This window comes from Pollachius pollachius (genome assembly GCF_949987615.1).
Source record: "Pollachius pollachius genome assembly, contig: scaffold_45, whole genome shotgun sequence".
NCBI classification, from domain to species: Eukaryota; Metazoa; Chordata; class Actinopteri; order Gadiformes; family Gadidae; genus Pollachius; species Pollachius pollachius.
Window position 1 is genome coordinate 26029 of NW_027641649.1, and position 17685 is coordinate 43713.

Below are 17685 nucleotides of genomic sequence, written 5' to 3' on the forward strand. Positions count from 1 at the left end.
CTCGACTCTATTAGCAGCTAGCGGCTATTGAGAACACACACTGATCTGCCGTACAAAGGGAAAACGCAGTAACTACATATTTGGTCAAAATTGGTCCATTACCAAGACTGGTAATGGACTTAGAAACATATCCTTTGTTTTGTGTCAAAGTTTCGTGGCTCAACTGTGTCCCGTTTCAGAGAAAACACTTTTAAATTTGCAGTAACTACAAAATCCAACCTTTTACAAAGGTAAAACGCAGCAAGTGATGTTACGGCGTTCTACCTTGGTAGCGCTACCGGAGTCAGATAGCCGCTAGATAGATAGCTGGTAAGATCGTAGTATGTTTTGGTCGCTTGTTGATCTAATGTGTCTGCCTCGCTAACTCCGCTCATCAGCAATGAGGAAGCAAAGTTAGCCATGTAACTTAAGACACTTAGAGAGCTACAAGTTCTACATAAGATTGCTATTAGCGATGTAAATCCATCATGTTTTACTGTGTTAGTCTGACGTTATTCAAATGTTTTAACGTTATTGAACGTTTGACATTTCAAACTCAAACGACGTCTGCTGCAGCGTTGTCCTCCTCATCATCAGAAGAGGATGAATCCCAATTTGCCCAAGAACACCTGGCCTTGATACCAGTGCCAGCACCATTGAAGTTGGTGCAACCGATGAAAGCTATCAGCTTTAGTCAACCCTCACCAACACGTCGTCGTGGTCATCAGAAGATGAAGGTGTAAAGGGAGACTGGAGTGGCAAGAAGATCATTGTCAATGAATCCAGCCTAATGTCACTATTCAAGTTTTGCCAGATGTGTGGGAAACCGATTTCTTCAAAGACTATCAATGATACTGGGGCACAGAGGAGTGTGAAATGGATGTGTCTTGGGGGCCATTCTGGTACTTGGAAATCTTCACCAGACGTAAGAGGAATGCCAGAGATAAATGTACTTTCAGCTGCAGCTGTTCTGTTCAGGGGCGGCACATACATCGAACTCTCCGACTGGTGCCAAACAATGGGTGTCAAAATTATTGGATCATCAACATTTACAACATCCAGAAGGCGTACTTGCATCCTGCTATTGAGCATGTGTACACACAGCAAAGAAAGTGCCCTCTTGGCAAGAGTATATTTGGAACAGATGGATGGGAAGAGGCCACACTTGTCAGGGGATGGCCGATGTGACTCACCAGGCTTCAACGCGAAATACTGCCGCTACACTTTCATGCTAGACAGTACAAAAGAAGTACTCCACACCGAACTGGTTCAGGTAAGAAACATATGCATGGATGCAGAATAACAATAATTACTCATGCTATGTTGAAAGTTGTGATAACAACATTTTTGATAGAATTACTCCTGCTATGTTGACATTTTGATAACTTATCAAATTGAAATCTTTAGTGTACAGAGGCCACCAGCTCTGGCGCTATGGAGCCAGTGGGGTTTAGAAGGGGAATGAACGATCCCCTGGACACGGCCTTGACGTGGAGGTGATGGCAACGGACCGCTCCACGTCAATACAGAAGATAATGAGGGAAGAATTTCCTCATGTCCAGCACAAATTTGACATATGGCACACAGCCAAAGGTATGTTTTTTTGCCATCCTTGTAAACACACACATGCTATTCTCCACATTCAGGACCTACAGCCATTGGCACTTACCCACATTAAGAACTAGCCCCATGACACCTCATGCTTCAATGCTTCAAGGCTCTGTGAGGGGGTGTCTATCTGTCTATCTACTTGTCCAATTGATCACCCCACCTGCACTTCTCCAATAAATCTCATTGACAAGCCCCACCCTTTGCAATAGTCCACCATGTGGCTAAAATAAGCAATAGCTAAATAAATCTAAACTATGAATGGCTTAGACAGGGTGAATGGTCAAACACCAACAATTTCTATATTGTTCCCAAAGTTATGCTGCATTTTTTACCACAGGTTTCCGGAAGAAGTTACTCATTAAGGGGAAGAAAAAGGGGAATGAAATCCTACTTTCCTGGAACAGGTCAGTGTTGGTTTGCAATCTTCCTGAAGTTCCATTGAATTACAAGGTGGAAAATTACACATTTTAATATCTTTCACAGGTCTGTTGTAAAACCACATGTGGTTTTCCTGTGCCACCAGTAAGGGGGACGCAATCAAAAGCTTCCATAAATGTTCTATATGTTTTTTTTTTAAGTAATAGTATTATTGAGAATCTTTTATTTCCCAAAGGCACTACAAAACAGGTGAAAGTGCATTCCACACCATGTGGTCAATGAACACCGATGGACTGACAAGGATAGAAAGCGCCATTACTGTGACCATGCTCCTCTAACAGCCGAGTAGCAGAAGAAGAGGATGTGGCTGAAGAAGAACTCGTGGCATATCAGGACCTGACGTCGCTAGTCTTTGACAAAAGGCTTTTGAAAGATCTTCAGAAGATGGCCCTCTTCAAACATACTGGTAAGAACTGACACCCTTTTTACCCACATGTTTTTAACATATCCTATTGAACATGTTTTAATTAGTACTATATATTCTCCTTTTCACACAGGGCCACTGGAGATCTTTCACAGTGCTCTCCTGAAATACCTCCCCAAACACCAGGCCTTCTCCTACGAGGGAATGAGGGAGAGGGCTTACCTTGCCATCATGGAGCATAATGAGAACATTGTGGCACGAGAACAAGCCACCACGACAACAGGTGTGTTTTCATGTACTCTAAATACTACAAGCCACACACCACCAAATCTATCCAGACACTAATTGCAAAGGTCATAGAAAACAGACGCAACCCAAACATACAATTCAAGGACCCAACCTCCTCACTCACCCGACCACAACCTCCTTTGCCACCTAACATCTCCCTTGTCCCAAAGCCGCCAAAGGAAGCTGCAACATCATCATTCAAGAGCCGCTTCTGAGACGTCAGCTCTACAATAACCCATTCTTCACCAATATTTTGTAATATTACCATTTCATGTCTTTATGTCTTATGTGGTCTTTTGACCTTATCCTTGCGCTGCCTTACCTGTTTGCACTGCCATTGAGCACCTTACCATACATACCCAATCACAAGGTCAATATCTCTTTTTTATAGTGTGGACAATGTTGTATGTGTTTTGATGTTCATGACTCAATTATTTCACAATTATTTCTTTGTGAATTAAAAACAAAATGTCACTCCTGCTCTCCTGTCTGCCTTCAACAAAGTTTAGCATCATGAACTTGGAAGGAGGTAACTGATTTGCAACAAACTTATAACGCAATGTATACTTGTAATACTTCATAATTTTAGAAATATTGGTATGACCACCATTCTGTTGTTATCTTTGTCATCTTAGGCAACAGTAGCTAAGTAGCTCCAGTTATGAAATGTTGGTCGTTCAATAACACGAATACACTTGGAGCGACCCTACTAAGAAAGAACTACAACAACGTAAATTTGAACCATTTAATTATATACAAACAATACAACTGTTGGATGACTATATACAAACAATACAACTGTTGGATGACTATATACAAACAATGAAACAATAAACCCTGCTGCGCGGCCTCAGCTTCTTGATGCCCGCAGTACTGGCCGTCTGGAGCTGGGTATTTCTGGCGGATAGCCTGCACGACACAAGCAGGTAACACGACACGACGCCCTCTGCCCAATCTCTCTCCTTGCAGGACCCACTCAAGAAGGTGCCGGTAGGCTGTTCGGCGAAATTGTCTGGACAAAACATTGAGCACAAAGTGAGTGATGGTCTTTGAGCCTAGCATGCCACTGTAGCTAGCATAACTGAAAGCTATTTGTGCAATGAACATGCCACGTTAGCAAAGAGTACTCCTTGACATTAGTAACAAAGAAAATAAACTTACTTTACAGAAAGACGTTCATTTGGCCCTTTAGGCTTTGGCTGCCGTTTCCAGTTGACCTTAGGTATTCTAAAGTAGGTCTCCAGGACACCGCTATCCATATGGGGTGCGAAACTCGGGTGATAGACAACACACACGTCCGTGTCATCCTCCGATTCCGTGATTTCGTCCAGAAGAAATTGGCACCGCTGGAATTCTCGGCAGCAGACAGACTCTTGTTCTGTGTCCATTGGCGCACAGTGAGAGCACAGGCACCACCAATCCGCCCCAGCTCGAGCCATTGCGGGCTCCTCGTCTGCGGCAGGCAGGCCGTCTGCCTCGGCTGTAGCGGCGGCAGCTACAGCCGCTTCCTGTTCCTCCATAGCCCTCAGCTGCTCATCGCTTTATTGTGGCTCATAAAGGTAGCCACGAACATCCATTTCTACCATAACTTCAAAATCCCAATCCTCCATATTGTTTTCGTCTGCGTATTCAGAACCTTCGGCCATGTTTTCTGCAGGAGAAGTCTTACGCACTGGCACTGATCTGTGATAGGTCTGTTAGCGATTAGGTCCCACCCCCTATGGGCGGGTTTGAAAGGGTGGGACTAGTGCTTGTAGTCTCAAAAGAAATCCCCCCCTCTTGTATTTGCTTCTGGCAATAATGCAAAACAACGATTTTTGCTTCATTGCCAGAAGGAAGTGAAAGAGGTAAATACAGATTTCTCCCGTCTCAGGAGAAAATGAGGGAGTGTTGCATGACCATTCGAAAGTATGACTGGGTTTCTAACAATGCAAAGCTTAGTGCAAATAGGTGGAGTGTTTAAGTGTTTGCCTCAGCTCATTGGTTACCATGAAACGGCCTTGACTCAATCTGCAGTGGTGTCAGCCCTTGAACCATTTGAGTCAAAAATAATGAGGAAGTTTCTATTCTCTTTTAGGTCAAGAAGGTACATTATCGACAAGATTGTCTCTTTTCTTTAACATTTTGGAACATTTCCTGGAGAAGCTATGTTTTAGTCCTATGTTGTAACATAAGTCTTGTTTCAACATCATAACAGTCATCCAATTTATGTTTTATATTGTCCCCTATTTAAAAGCAATAGTTATCATTTCTTATGTTTCATGATTTTTCATTTTACTTGGAAAATTAACCTGGACTAGAATAACTAAAATTTGGACCAAAAATGCATTGGCGGAGGTTAGCCTCGATGGGGCAGTATTGCATTGTAAATGTATCATGGTTACCATTTGTTTGCAATCTATTAACAATTACACTAGAGCATTATCTATAAATATAAATATAAATTGTTGACTATGAAGACTCCAACCTAAAATCAATTTTTTTGTTGTAAATTATCTCCTCGGTATGGTAAGGTGTCAACTGGAATTTGAAACAGTAAAACAAGGGTAAAATGAATAAGAGTGTCATTAAATTGTGTGTGTGTGTGCGTGTGCGTGTGTGTGTGTGTACTGTGTGAATGGGCATCAATTTACATGGCTGGAACCTTAAGAATGTTTACAGAACACAAAAGATTGCCACTACAAAGAGTACTATTCTTTAAAAAATTGAATATTTCATACAGACATACATCCAAGCAAGTTACACATGCAGAATATCATAAAATACATAGTAGTTATAATATGTAAGAGTTACGCATGTAGAATTATTAGTATTTTCAGGGATCAAGATATAACAAGTATTCTATTGTTTCAGTTTCTATTTATGACACAGGAAGCCACCGTGGACAACAGAGGAAAAAATAGATACTATTAATAATAAAAATAATAGTTGAGATTTGAAGAATGACGGAAACTACACGGTTTAAACTACATGTGAACGGCTTCATGAACATAATCATTAACATGACAACGGCCGACTAAACATTCACATCTTTACAGGGGTTCAATGAAGTGGCCTTTCAGATGCAGAGAGAGAAGTGTCACTGGCCCCCTGGCCCTCTGGCTAAAGGCCGATTCATACCTCTGGATCCGGACGAAATTCGTCCGTCCGTACCAAGCGTTGTCTCCGGGACTACCCTTCATACCTCCGTCCGGTTTCAGCGTTGTTATGGATGTTACGCAATACTTCCTCTACAGGGCAGTGTCTGTCGTGTCACAAATTAACGGCATCGACAATCGCAAACATGGCATCTTTAGAAGAGATGGGTTTTGCTTTGTGTCATCCGAAATCTGCAAAAAAAGGTTCAAAAAGTGTAGGCCTAGGCGGCGGTGGAATTTGCCACCCCTCATCAACCCGAGATTATCTCCTCAAAATGACTGGTCATTTTTAAATGACCAGTTACAACTCATTGCCAAAGCAGGGGAACAATAAAATAAAAAGGTCAGGTATATAGTATAATATAAGTATAAAACGTTAAATACAATATAAATACATATCAGATATTATTATCTATATTATCTATTTTCGCGGATGATCTGACCGGTTTCGTAAGCTCGGAGGCGACGGACCCACTGACGGACGAAACACCTCCGGGACCGGACGAAGCGGTCCGTATCCGTATTTACCGTAGGGTGTGAACGGGCCTTTAGGTATGGGGTCAGAACAGTCATTAATAATGAATGCACAGAGAAGGATTCACAAATGCATTTTGTGATTTATATATAAATGACTCTCTTCTAACAAATACATTTCAATGCACACACAAATGGATATCGGTATGTATAAATGTAAAATAAATACATAAACAAAAATAAGTTTCACAAACACATTTCTGATCCACACACACATGTGTCTTGTTTTAAATGTAATATAAATCCATAAATATATTAATTAAAAAAATATTTGCAATTTTCATCTAAATGTATTGGATGTTGTTACATTTATATACAAACTGTTAAACTTGAATTAACAAGACGCTTTTCATTTGTGAACTGGTTTGCATTTGTGTGTGAAATGGTCTGTATTTATATGTGGATTTTTGAGACTCCTGACGTGGCTGGATTCACAAATGCATTTTTTTCAACAAGGAACTCTCTGTAGCCAATCAGATGCCTCCCTCGTTTTCCGTCTACTCTCCGGACCTAGTAGCGCTAGTGACGTCACTCTGGAACCGGGCCGGTCGGGACTGCTCACCTGCTCGGTCCGCAACAGACGGTGAGCGACAACACAACGAGGGAAATTAATGAAGGGAGCTTGGATTCAGTAGCAGTTGATTCATCACATGACCGGTCACCATTGTCTATAGTTGTGCCCCCAAGGGAGGGCAAGGGCGTCTGCTGCCGCCATAATACAATCTCTGCCCAGATCATTGAACTCCTTCAAATGAAAACGGTATTTGTCTTTTTAACGAAAAGGACAACTAACCCATTTGAAAAACAATGAATTGCCTAACATACATTAACATGTGGAGCTCATAATGTTAACTATGCCTCCTAACAATGACGATGCTACCCTCCACGCTGTCATGCAGATCATGTGTTGATGGCTGGTTTAACCTGTTGCACTATGATTACTCAGTGTGCAACAAGTGTGAAGCCTTACCCAGCCCCAGAGTCCAATCATTCTGAGTTGGGCGAGGTGGGGATGCTTAACCATCCATCATCCTCTCACACTCCACATACCGGTACTAGTCTATTCCCATCAGATGATTCGAGACATTAACTGGAATATCACAAACCTAAGTCCATCAGTATGTCATTCCCTTAACTCTCATGTTGACATAGCTTTCAGCCAGCTGATAAGCTACAACAGCAAAATAGAATCCCTGATATCAGTTATGGCTTTTGGTTTAGGTAGGCAACCCCACACTATTTAGTGTCTGTCCACCCGTGAAGCCTTTGGGGACAAGTTGAACAACCTCTGACTTACTTCTTCTTTCCTTCGTCACAGACCGCATCCCTTTCATCGCTCGTTCTCTGGCGGTGGTGCTGTTGCCCCTAGTAGCATTAGGAGTCTACTGGGCCCTAAAGAAGAAGAAAACCTCCATACCTCGAGGTACCAAGTGTCTCTTTGGGTCAACTGTTAAACACAATCTTTACTTTCTGTGCCGTTTTCTCATTGTCTAATGTTCTGTTTGTTCAGACATTGCGCTGTCCTCCATGGCAGTAGATGATGGTGTGCCGTACGGTAACGTCTCCGGGGCGACCGGGAGGGCAGGGGGAGAGTGAGGTGGAGTACGGGCCGGTCGAGGTGGCTCCAGGCCCCGGGCGGACGCTGGAGACCAATGTGGACGAGTGTGTGACCGCTCAGCCCCGGAGGACGAGGCCCTGAGAGCTGCCAACACCCAGGAGGACGCGGACAGCGCTTTAGACAGAGGGCCATCAGCCCACTGACCTTTGACCTACCAGGGACGCATCTGATAATTGCAAGATCATTTTTTATTATTAATTATTTTTTTCCTCTCTTGTTGTTGTCCATGGTGGTCGCTATTAGAAGTAGCATGTTTTACTGTTCTGCATTTTAACTTTTGTATTATTATACCTAGTATGTATATTATACTATTCTGCATGTTTAAATATTCTATTATTATACCTCTTATGTATATTATAATATTCTGCTTAGCTGTGCTCTTTTTTTTGCACGTGAGCCTAATTACAAAATAAAATAACCAGCTATCTATGAACTGCTTCTTGGAAAATATAATATAGTCATATAATTATTTGATTGTAATGAAAACATTTAAATTAAACAAATGACCACCTACTGACCATGAAATCTGGGGACCTGTAAAATGAAGCATTACTCTACTTGATATCTGAGTAGGGAACTGCCAGCACTGAGCTACATGTTTTACTCCAGATGCAGTTACTGTGTTTAGCCTCTTTGGGGCAGTATTGCCTGACTGTGTAGGCCTTAATCAGGGGCAGCAGCCCTACAGGCAGGGCCGTCCGTTTCTTTTTATACTTCTATAGTCCTATTTTTTATTTTCTGTATTTTATCACTCGATTATTTACCCAGTTGACTTTTGTGATTGTCAGCAATACGCAAAGCAAATTATGATAAATTAAAGAGAAAATAAACACTAATATATTCTACCAACATAAATAAATAAATTATACCATAGCCTACCAATTTTTAGAACTAGTATTTAAGAATCAATCATTCAACATGACTAATTATAAAGTACCACAAAAATCCACATTGATACATTTTTCAGACACAATCTAAACAAGTTTAATTGAAACAACAACATCGTTACTTTAACGTGCAGAACATACATTAAATAATGTACACAACGTAACGTACACAACATAACGTAGGCTACATAACGTAACGACCATTAAATAACGTACACAACATAACGTCGGCCTACACAACGCAATGTTGCATCCAGATATTCATGTTTGCGTATCACAACGAATTCCATGAAAACAGAACTTGAACTTGTGAGATCAGGATAGTCTTAGAGATCTACAGTTGTTTTTTTTAATTTTTTTTTAACTGTATTAATATTTGAAAAATCATTAATTCCAGACACATTCTATCCTTCCGTCCCTGTTTTTGCATGGAGTTGCGACACTGAAATGACCCTTAATTCAGTGTTGTGTTGATTATCTGACTTTATAACCTGACCACATTTAATGTCCCGTTTAGTCTAACTACTGAGCTCTGGATCACTAGCAAGCTGTTGGAAACTAGATAGAAACAAAAATAAGAAGATTTAAATTATATAATGAATAACGGCCTGTTTCTAATGTTCAATTATGATTTTTGTTTTATTGAAAATGTCATGATATGGGTTCAAACAAAATCATGGGACGATACCAAAATACTTTACACAAACAAAATAAACATCATCCATATCATATAGATGCTCTGCATCCTCCACCCCATTCCCAGGCTGCCATACAACCAACACACAAACACAAACATCCCTTAAGCGTGGAACACCCCGGCCCAACCGTTGGCCATCTGAAAGGTTTGAGGAGACTCAGACGAGTTCGGGACCAATCTTTTCTGTGTGTTCAGCGGTGTTGGAAGCTTCTGGAACCGCGCGGACGGTGTCTGGTCCGATTCAACATGCAAAGTCTGAGAGTGTTGGCGGTTTGAGGGTGGGAGCCATTGGAAACTCCTGATTGGTCAGCGATCAGCGCGGTGTGTTTGAGGGACGGACTAGCGCCACCAGATGTTAAGGAGACTTACTGCATCTCGCGCAAGCGCAGAACGTAGGCAACGGAGTGGTCTGATGAAGGCCATTAGCCATTTCAGTCGGGCGGTGTGAGGGCCCCTCTAGCGTCACCGTGTCCGGCGTGAGGGCCCCTCTAGCGTCACCGTGTCCGGCGTCGGCCGGCCGCCCGTTCTCATATCCTATTGGACGTCACCCTGCCGTTCTCATATCCTATTGGACGTCACCCTGCCGTTCTCATATCCTATTGGACGTCACCCTGCCGTTCTCATATCCTATTGGACGTCACCCTGCCGTTCTCATATCCTATTGGATGTCACCCTGCCGTTGAGTCTCCTGAAGAAGGACTTGGTCCTGGCCATCTTCAGGGTCTCCTTCCTGTCCTTGGTGCGTCTCCGCGGCGCGCCGTCCCAGGGGTCTTCCTCCCCGTCCCCGAACCAGGGCCCCCAGGCCCCCCCGTTCAGGTCCGGGTGGCCCCGGGGGTCTTCGGGGGGGTACCGCACCGGCATGGCCGTGCGGTTGTAGAAGGCCAGCCGGGCCAGCAGCAGCTTGACCACGTCGGGCCGCCGCTCCGCCTGGTCGAAGCGCTCGTAGGGGTCCCCGGACACGTTGAACAGCCACACCGCCTTCCCGGGCCGCACGTGGCGCTCCAGCCCCCACCAGCCAACGGGGAAGCCGGACAGCACGGGCGGCGGCGTCCAGTCTCCGTAGCCGGGGTCCCCGGTGAGCAGCTTCCAGTCCCCGGCGCGGATGGACGCCTGGACCGCCGTGTCCCAGATGCCGAAGCCCCCCTGCAGCGAGCCCCCCCGCGCGGGGTTGTACAGCGGGTCGATGTTGTGCAGGATCTCCCGGCGCGGCGACTCCCGGCCCTCGCTGATGGCCGGCCACACGTCGAAGCCGTCCAGCCCCTCGGCGGCCGAGGCGTTGCCCCCGGCCAGCCCCACCAGCGTGGGGTACCAGTCGGTGATGTGCACCAGGGCCGTGCTCACCCTCCTCTTGCGCCGCAGCAGGGGGCTGTGGACGAAGCCCAGCCCCCGGACCCCGCCCTCCCAGTAGGTGCCCTTGCGGCCCCTCAGCGGCCAGTTGCTGCCCCCCGACAGCGGCTGGCCCCCGTTGTCCGTGGAGAAGACCACCACGCTGTTCTGGTAGAAGCCGTACTTGCGGAGGGCGTAGGTGACGTTGCGCACCGCCTCGTCCACCGCCGACACCATGCCGGCGTACCTGCGGCGCGGCACGTTGCCCATGTCCCGGTACGGGTAGACGTAGCGCCGGGGGCACTGCAGGGGCGTGTGCACCGCCTGGAAGGACAGGTAGATGAAGAGGGGGGGGCCCAGCGGGGAGTGCGCGGCCAGGATGCGGCGGACCCTCTGGGCGTACAGGTGGGTGGAGTACTTGCCGGCCTGGTCCCAGGCCACCGTCTCGCCCTCGTGGAGGTCGTAGCCGCACAGGCCCGGCCCGTCGCACGAGTTGTAGGTGTAGTAGTTGACGCTGCCCGTCAGCGAGCCGAGGTAGGAGTCGAAGCCGCGGCGGGTGGGCAGGCACTCCTTCTTGTAGAAGCCCAGGTGCCACTTGCCCACCATGTGGGTGGAGTAGCCCAGCCCCTGCAGCCTCTGGGGCAGGGTGACCCGGTCCAGGGGCAGGCAGCTGGGCTGGCGCGGCCGGATGATGGAGTGCTGCAGGCCCGTGTGGATCTGGTACCTGGGAGGGGAGGATCAACAGCGGTCCCAGAGGTCGCTGGCATGCAGACTAGACGCGGTTTTAAAGCAGTGAGTGAGGTTGGAAGATGTGTACTGTAGTCTTCATTGCTTTAGTGTTACCAGTGGTCGTTTAATTATTACTTTAAAAGTATAAGTATGAAATACATATATACAGTGGTGGGCATGAGTTTAGGCACCCATGCTAAAGTTGACTAAAACGAGGAGTAAAAAATCATCTTTTGGAAATTGATCTTAATGCCTTAATGAAGCAAATGAGGAAAAAACCTACCTATACGAAGACCAATTTGCTTTTAGAATGAATAATGTATCGTGATTAAATAAATGTTCTCCATAAAATACAGGGTGAATAAGTATAGACACCCCTTTGTTAAATTCCCATAGAGGCAGGCAGATTTTCATGGATCCAGGATACTATGCATCTCGATGAAGTCACCTAGGTCTTTGGAATTAAAATAGCCCCACATCACCGCATTCCCTTCCCCATACCTAGAGATTGGCATGGTTCTTTTCAGTAAGCCTAATAGCTGTTAGTTAGCCTAATGATATCTCAATGCAAATCAAACCAGCTAATAGGCTACCACCTATTAGCTGGTTTGTTTAATTAAAGCATTAAGATCAATTTCCTTTTTTTGTATTCCTCTTATTAGTCAACTTTAGCTTGGGTGCCTAAACTTATGCCTACCACTGTATATTTTTTAAAGGCGGTTTCCACTGTTTTAAAGTTAGAGACAACTAATGATCAGGGTCGGTATAGGGGATACGTGCAAAGAAAATGAAAAGAGGAAAGTCAAGTTCCTGACTGCTGTTCTACCTGCCGGTGAGGAGCTGACTGCGAGACGGGGTGCAGATGGGCTGGATGTAGTACTGTTCAAGCCTCACTCCGTCCGCCGCCAGCTTGTCCAGCGTGGGGGTCTTGATGTCAGAGTTGTGATAGCCGATGTCGTTGAACCCCTGGTCGTCCGTCATGATGAAGATAATGTGCGGCGGACGCGCTGCGGGCAGTACGTTGGCCGGGTCGGGAGCGGACAGGCGCTCCACCTGGTTGGGGCTCATCCAGTCCCACGTCAGGTAACTGAAGCTCAGCAGACTCATCACGGAGAACCCGGTCAGCGACGTGGTCGTCATCGCTCGTCTGACCCACTAACCTTTCTCGGTACCTACCTTCCGAAAAGCGTCAAAAAATCATATTGAAATGGATAAATCTCTAACGCAAAGAATAAACCACTCGCGGTGATAACGTTCACCTTACGCCTCGCTGAAATCCAGACGATCCTCATCCCGTTCGGAGAACCCCCCTAGTGTCCCCATGACGCTGATGAAATCTGCCAAATGTCACAGAAACGTTTCAAAACATTCCAGTTGACCTAGCGGTATCATGAAGCCCGCCCGACTGCCTCTCCTGGAGTCACTGGAATGAGAAGAGGCGCTCGTGTATTGACCCCCCCCCCCCCCCCCCCCCCCCCCCCCCCCACACACACACACACACACACACACACACACCGCTGCACTCTGCGCACTCTAGGAAACGTTTGCACTTCTCGGGTATTAATGAATGAATGCATGCATGCAGGAATGAATGAACCCAATAGCCGTGAGACATTATTTTGACCCTGCTTGGTGTGGAAGCTATTCCATGAAGGTAATTGGAAAGTTAATCACATTTGGCCAAACAAACCAAATGGAGGAGCAGCAGATGTCTAACCCTGATTGGATTTTGGATTATTAAGACCCCCCGACACAGGCTGTTGCTCATAAAACCGTGTAAGAGCGTGGGCGTGTCTATGTGTGTGTGTGTGTGTGTGTGCGCGCGTGTGTGTGTGCACGTGTGCGTGTGTGTTTGTGTGTGTGTGTGTGTGTGTGCGGGGGTCTTTTTGGGGCCTCATGTGGGGCCCCCCTGGTCACAATCAACGACAGTGTTCTCCGTTCCCCCTCGCCCTGTTCACAGACCCCTCTTTCAGTCTTCCTGCTTTTTTCACGAGTGAAGGAGTGAAGGGGAACCCTGGCAGATCTAGCAGCCGTTCAGGAGACGTTGATAACATCTCCGGCCAGACGTCCACCCCTTGGAAAAACGCTGAGCCCAGCCGATAACGGACAGACAGTTGCCTCACACCTTCCACGGCCCGGTCTGTGAGAGGCCAGGTCCTAAAGCACGCTGCTGTATTCAACGCCAAAAGCTGGGGTACTCGGTTGGACCCCCGATGGCTACAGCCTGCCTGTGTGTCGTTGAGCAAGATGTAAGGTTACCTGCTCATTGAAGACCTGTACCCTAATTCAGCATCCGTCCCTTTGGATAGAAGCGTCTGATAAAAGACTAAATAGTTCATAAACAATAGGGAACAATCATGTTTGAATGTAGAGCGGGAACCAAGGCAGGCCCCTACTGGGCGTGTAGCGCCATGTCACCCCTTGAAAAAACAAAACAGTGTCTCCGCATAATGAGCAATCATCTCACGATGAATTAGTAAACAATGAATTATTTTTTACTATTAAGATAATAAATAAGATTCCTCAACAACGGTCATTGGGATGGGACAAGCCATGCACAAGCTCTACGTGGATCTGGATATTCTAAGTCAAGATGACATCCTCATTCTGAACGTGGAACAGCGGTTAGGACCGCATAGGGACCGTTACCGCGGTAACGGTCAGTTGGGCAACAGAGGCTATAATTACATAGACACAACCACCACCACCACCACCTCCACCACCACCACCACCACCACCTCTGGCAGAGATTATGGCTTCAATACAACTGTGTCATCATAGAGGTCGCCGGACAGCCACAGGAAGTGCCAGCGCCCACTAATGGGCGTAACGTTGTGGCCCTAACAGTTTATTATTGGTTTAGTTGACAGTTCAAGCGGGCCGTTTGCCCTGGGGTCAGCAGTACTGGGACCCGCCCAGAGCCTAGCGGCGTGTGGAGCTCCTGAGGTCAACAATCATTTACACCATTTTCCTAGAGGGAGAACCATTGCTGAGAATTGCATCCAGAGAGCCTATTTTACCATAATTATCAATACAACTACTATTGCACAATCTCAACATTACAGGTCCAAAGGGGGGGGGGGGTCTTTGGGAGGGGCTGGTTGTGCCAGTGGAATGCAGAGTTTACAGAACCCACGTCGCCATCGCCACAAGAGCCACATGGATTAAGTGGAGTTAAATCAAATACTTTGCTGTTTGTGACTATATTTACCCTCTTACCAAGCGGACAATAAAGCATGCTGGCAAGCACACACACTGACACACACGCACATACACACATCCACACACACACACACACGTAAAACAGTGATAGCAGATATAACCAAAATCTGTTCATTTGCAGGCAGAAGGCATCTGGTTGAACATTTATATGACCCAAAAACCAGCAACCAATTTGATTCAAATTAAAGTAAACAAATAGAGCATAGATAGACCTTGCAGTGGCCCTACAATGTTTACACAATTATAATATCTTCTGCCCCCATATTATATATGGAGATGCTGAATTTCAAAATGATCCGTAAACAACAAATATGAAACGTTAGAAATGTTCTGCCAGGCCACAGGGACCCAGAAAAAACTCAACTCAATGGATGGTGTTCTGTGGATCTGTGGAGTTTATTTGAATTCCACCACGTACACACCGACCATTCCCCTGAAGGGGATATCAGAACCAAAATATATATATTGGCCTGGGTTTGAGAAATTACTAACCATAAATAAACAATTGACTTCATTTTTGGCAGTAAATAGATTGTTGAATTAATAAATGTAAACATAATATGTTTAAGATCTATCTTTTCACCCTTGTCTTCATCACACAACAGATTGTCAAAAACAAATTTGATTGCATTGCAAACCCTTACGTCCAGCCACAGGTAAGATCAGTCTGTCTCCACTCACCTGACTCCCAGGTAGGGGACGGATCAGTCTGTCTCCACTCACCTGACTCCCAGGTAGGGGACGGATCAGTCTGTCTCCACTCACCTGACTCCCAGGTAGGGGACGGATCATTTACATTTACATTTAGGGCATTTAGGAGACGCTTTTATCCAAAGCGACTTACAATAAGTGCATTTGTTACAATAAGTACATTTGTCATAAGAAGTGAAACAATATATCGCTGTCGGTACAGTAAAGATGTTCATAGAACCAAGTGCAAGTATTACAATCGCTAGGCTAACCCAGTGTAAAGCAACGATAGCAGCTATTGTAGATGCTACACAATTAAGTACCTTGAATAAGTGCAATGTGCAAGTGCCAGGACGTAAAACATTCAATGGTGGCTGTGCATTGGTTTCTATGCAGAGTCAAGATGAACTCTGAACAGGTGAGTTTTGAGTCTTTTGCGGAAGCTGGTGAGCGACTCTGCGATCCTGACATCGGTAGGGAGCTCGTTCCACCACTGAGGTCCCAAAACAGAGAAAAGTTGTGACTTTGCTGATCGACCTTTGCTTGCTCTTAGCGATGGCGGTACCAGACGTCCAGCTGACGTAGTTGAGCGGAGGGATCGAGCTGGGGTGTGTGGCTTTACTAATGCTTGGAGGTAGGCAGGGGCAGTTCCATCGACTGCCTTGTATGCCAGTACCATCATCTTGAATCTGATGATTCAAGATGATGAAGAAGAGGATCAGTCTGTCTCCACTCACCTGACTCCCAGGTAGGGGACGGATCAGTCTGTCTCCACTCACCTGACTCCCAGGAAGGGGACATTACTCATCTAGAGCCACTCACCTGACTCCCAGGTAGGGGACAGATCAGTCTGTCTCCACTCACCTGACTAGCAGGTAGGGGACGGATCAGTCTGTCTCCACTCACCTGACTCCCAGGTAGGGGACGGATCAGTCTGTCTCCACTCACCTGACTCCCAGGTAGGGGACTTTACTCATCTAGAGCTGACATTAAGAGCAGACATGTGGCGAAAAGGTAGTCTGGGGTGGTGTAGAAGTGTGTGTGGTTTGTCAGTTTGTGCGTGTCAATGGGCATGTGTGTGTGTATTGTGTGTGGTACTGAAGGGGTGGTGGTGCTGGTGGTGGTGGTAGTGGTGGTGGTGGTAGTGGTGGAGGTGGTGGTGGTGGAGGTGGTGGTGGTGTTGCTGGTGGTGGTGGTGGTGGTGGTGTTGCTCGTGGTGGAGGTGGTGGTGGTGGGGGTAGTGTCACTGTGTTATTCCTAACAGATGTTGGCTTTGACTAACCAGGAGGTGCTGTTATTGAATACGACCCCTAACCCTAACCCTAACCCCCACCCAATCCTCACCCCACCCAATCCTCAACCTAACCCCCACCCAATCCTCACCACACCTTCTTCCCCAATTTACTGCTCTGAGAGAGACGGTTTGGAGGCTTTAATCCTCCATTCTAGTCCTGCACTCATTTTAAAGCAGTTGGGCGATATATATATCTATCTCCCTCTCTCCCTCCCTCTCTCTCTCTCTCCCTCTCTCTCTCTCTCCTCTCTCTCTCTGTCTCTCTCTCTCTCTCCCTCTCTCTCTCTCCCTCTCTCTCTCTCTCACTCTCTCTCCTTCTCTCCCTCTCTCTCTCTCCCTCTCTCTCTCTCTCTGTCTCTCTCTCTCTCTCTTTCTCTCTCTCTCTCTTTCTCTCTCTCCCTCCCTCTCTCTCTCTCTCCCTCTCTCTCTCTCTCTCTCTCTCTCTCTCTATACAACAGCTCTTCAGTGTACTCACTAGATCATCATCAAGAAGGACCTCACAAGTTGGGCCAGCTTTGTGGGGCCCCACAGCTAGCCTTGGCCCTTGAGTCGTGTTGGACTTGGCACCCGGCTGCAGCAGCAGCACCTTTTTAACACACAGCACCTGGACGGGAAGGCCTGACATAACGCTTCACTGGCAGCAGACGAGATCCATCTCTGAAGAGAGCCCAGACACAATCAAGACTATCAAATAAATCAGGATTATAGAATATGTGATTTGATATGATTTGTGTTTGGGGTTGAAGTCAGCTCTAGGTTCAGGACATTTTGTAAGTAGTATCCATTAGTGGTCGGCCACAACAAAATGTATCTTCCTTTATCTCATTAATATTATATTCTGACACACTGAATACGTGGGAAAGACAAGTAC

The 17685-nt window shown here is 46.2% G+C and overlaps 1 protein-coding gene across 1 annotated transcript; it reads right to left on the reverse strand.

The window, feature by feature from the left end:
* Positions 1-10204: 10204 nt before the first annotated feature.
* LOC307091518 (arylsulfatase I-like) lies at positions 10205-12748 on the reverse strand (the record flags this gene model as incomplete). The annotated part of the gene is made up of 2 exons (XM_079759149.1): positions 10205-11603; positions 12435-12748. 2 exons carry the CDS (start codon positions 12746-12748, stop codon positions 10205-10207), a joined length of 1713 nt encoding a protein of 570 aa, XP_079615275.1.
* Positions 12749-17685: the final 4937 nt, after the last annotated feature.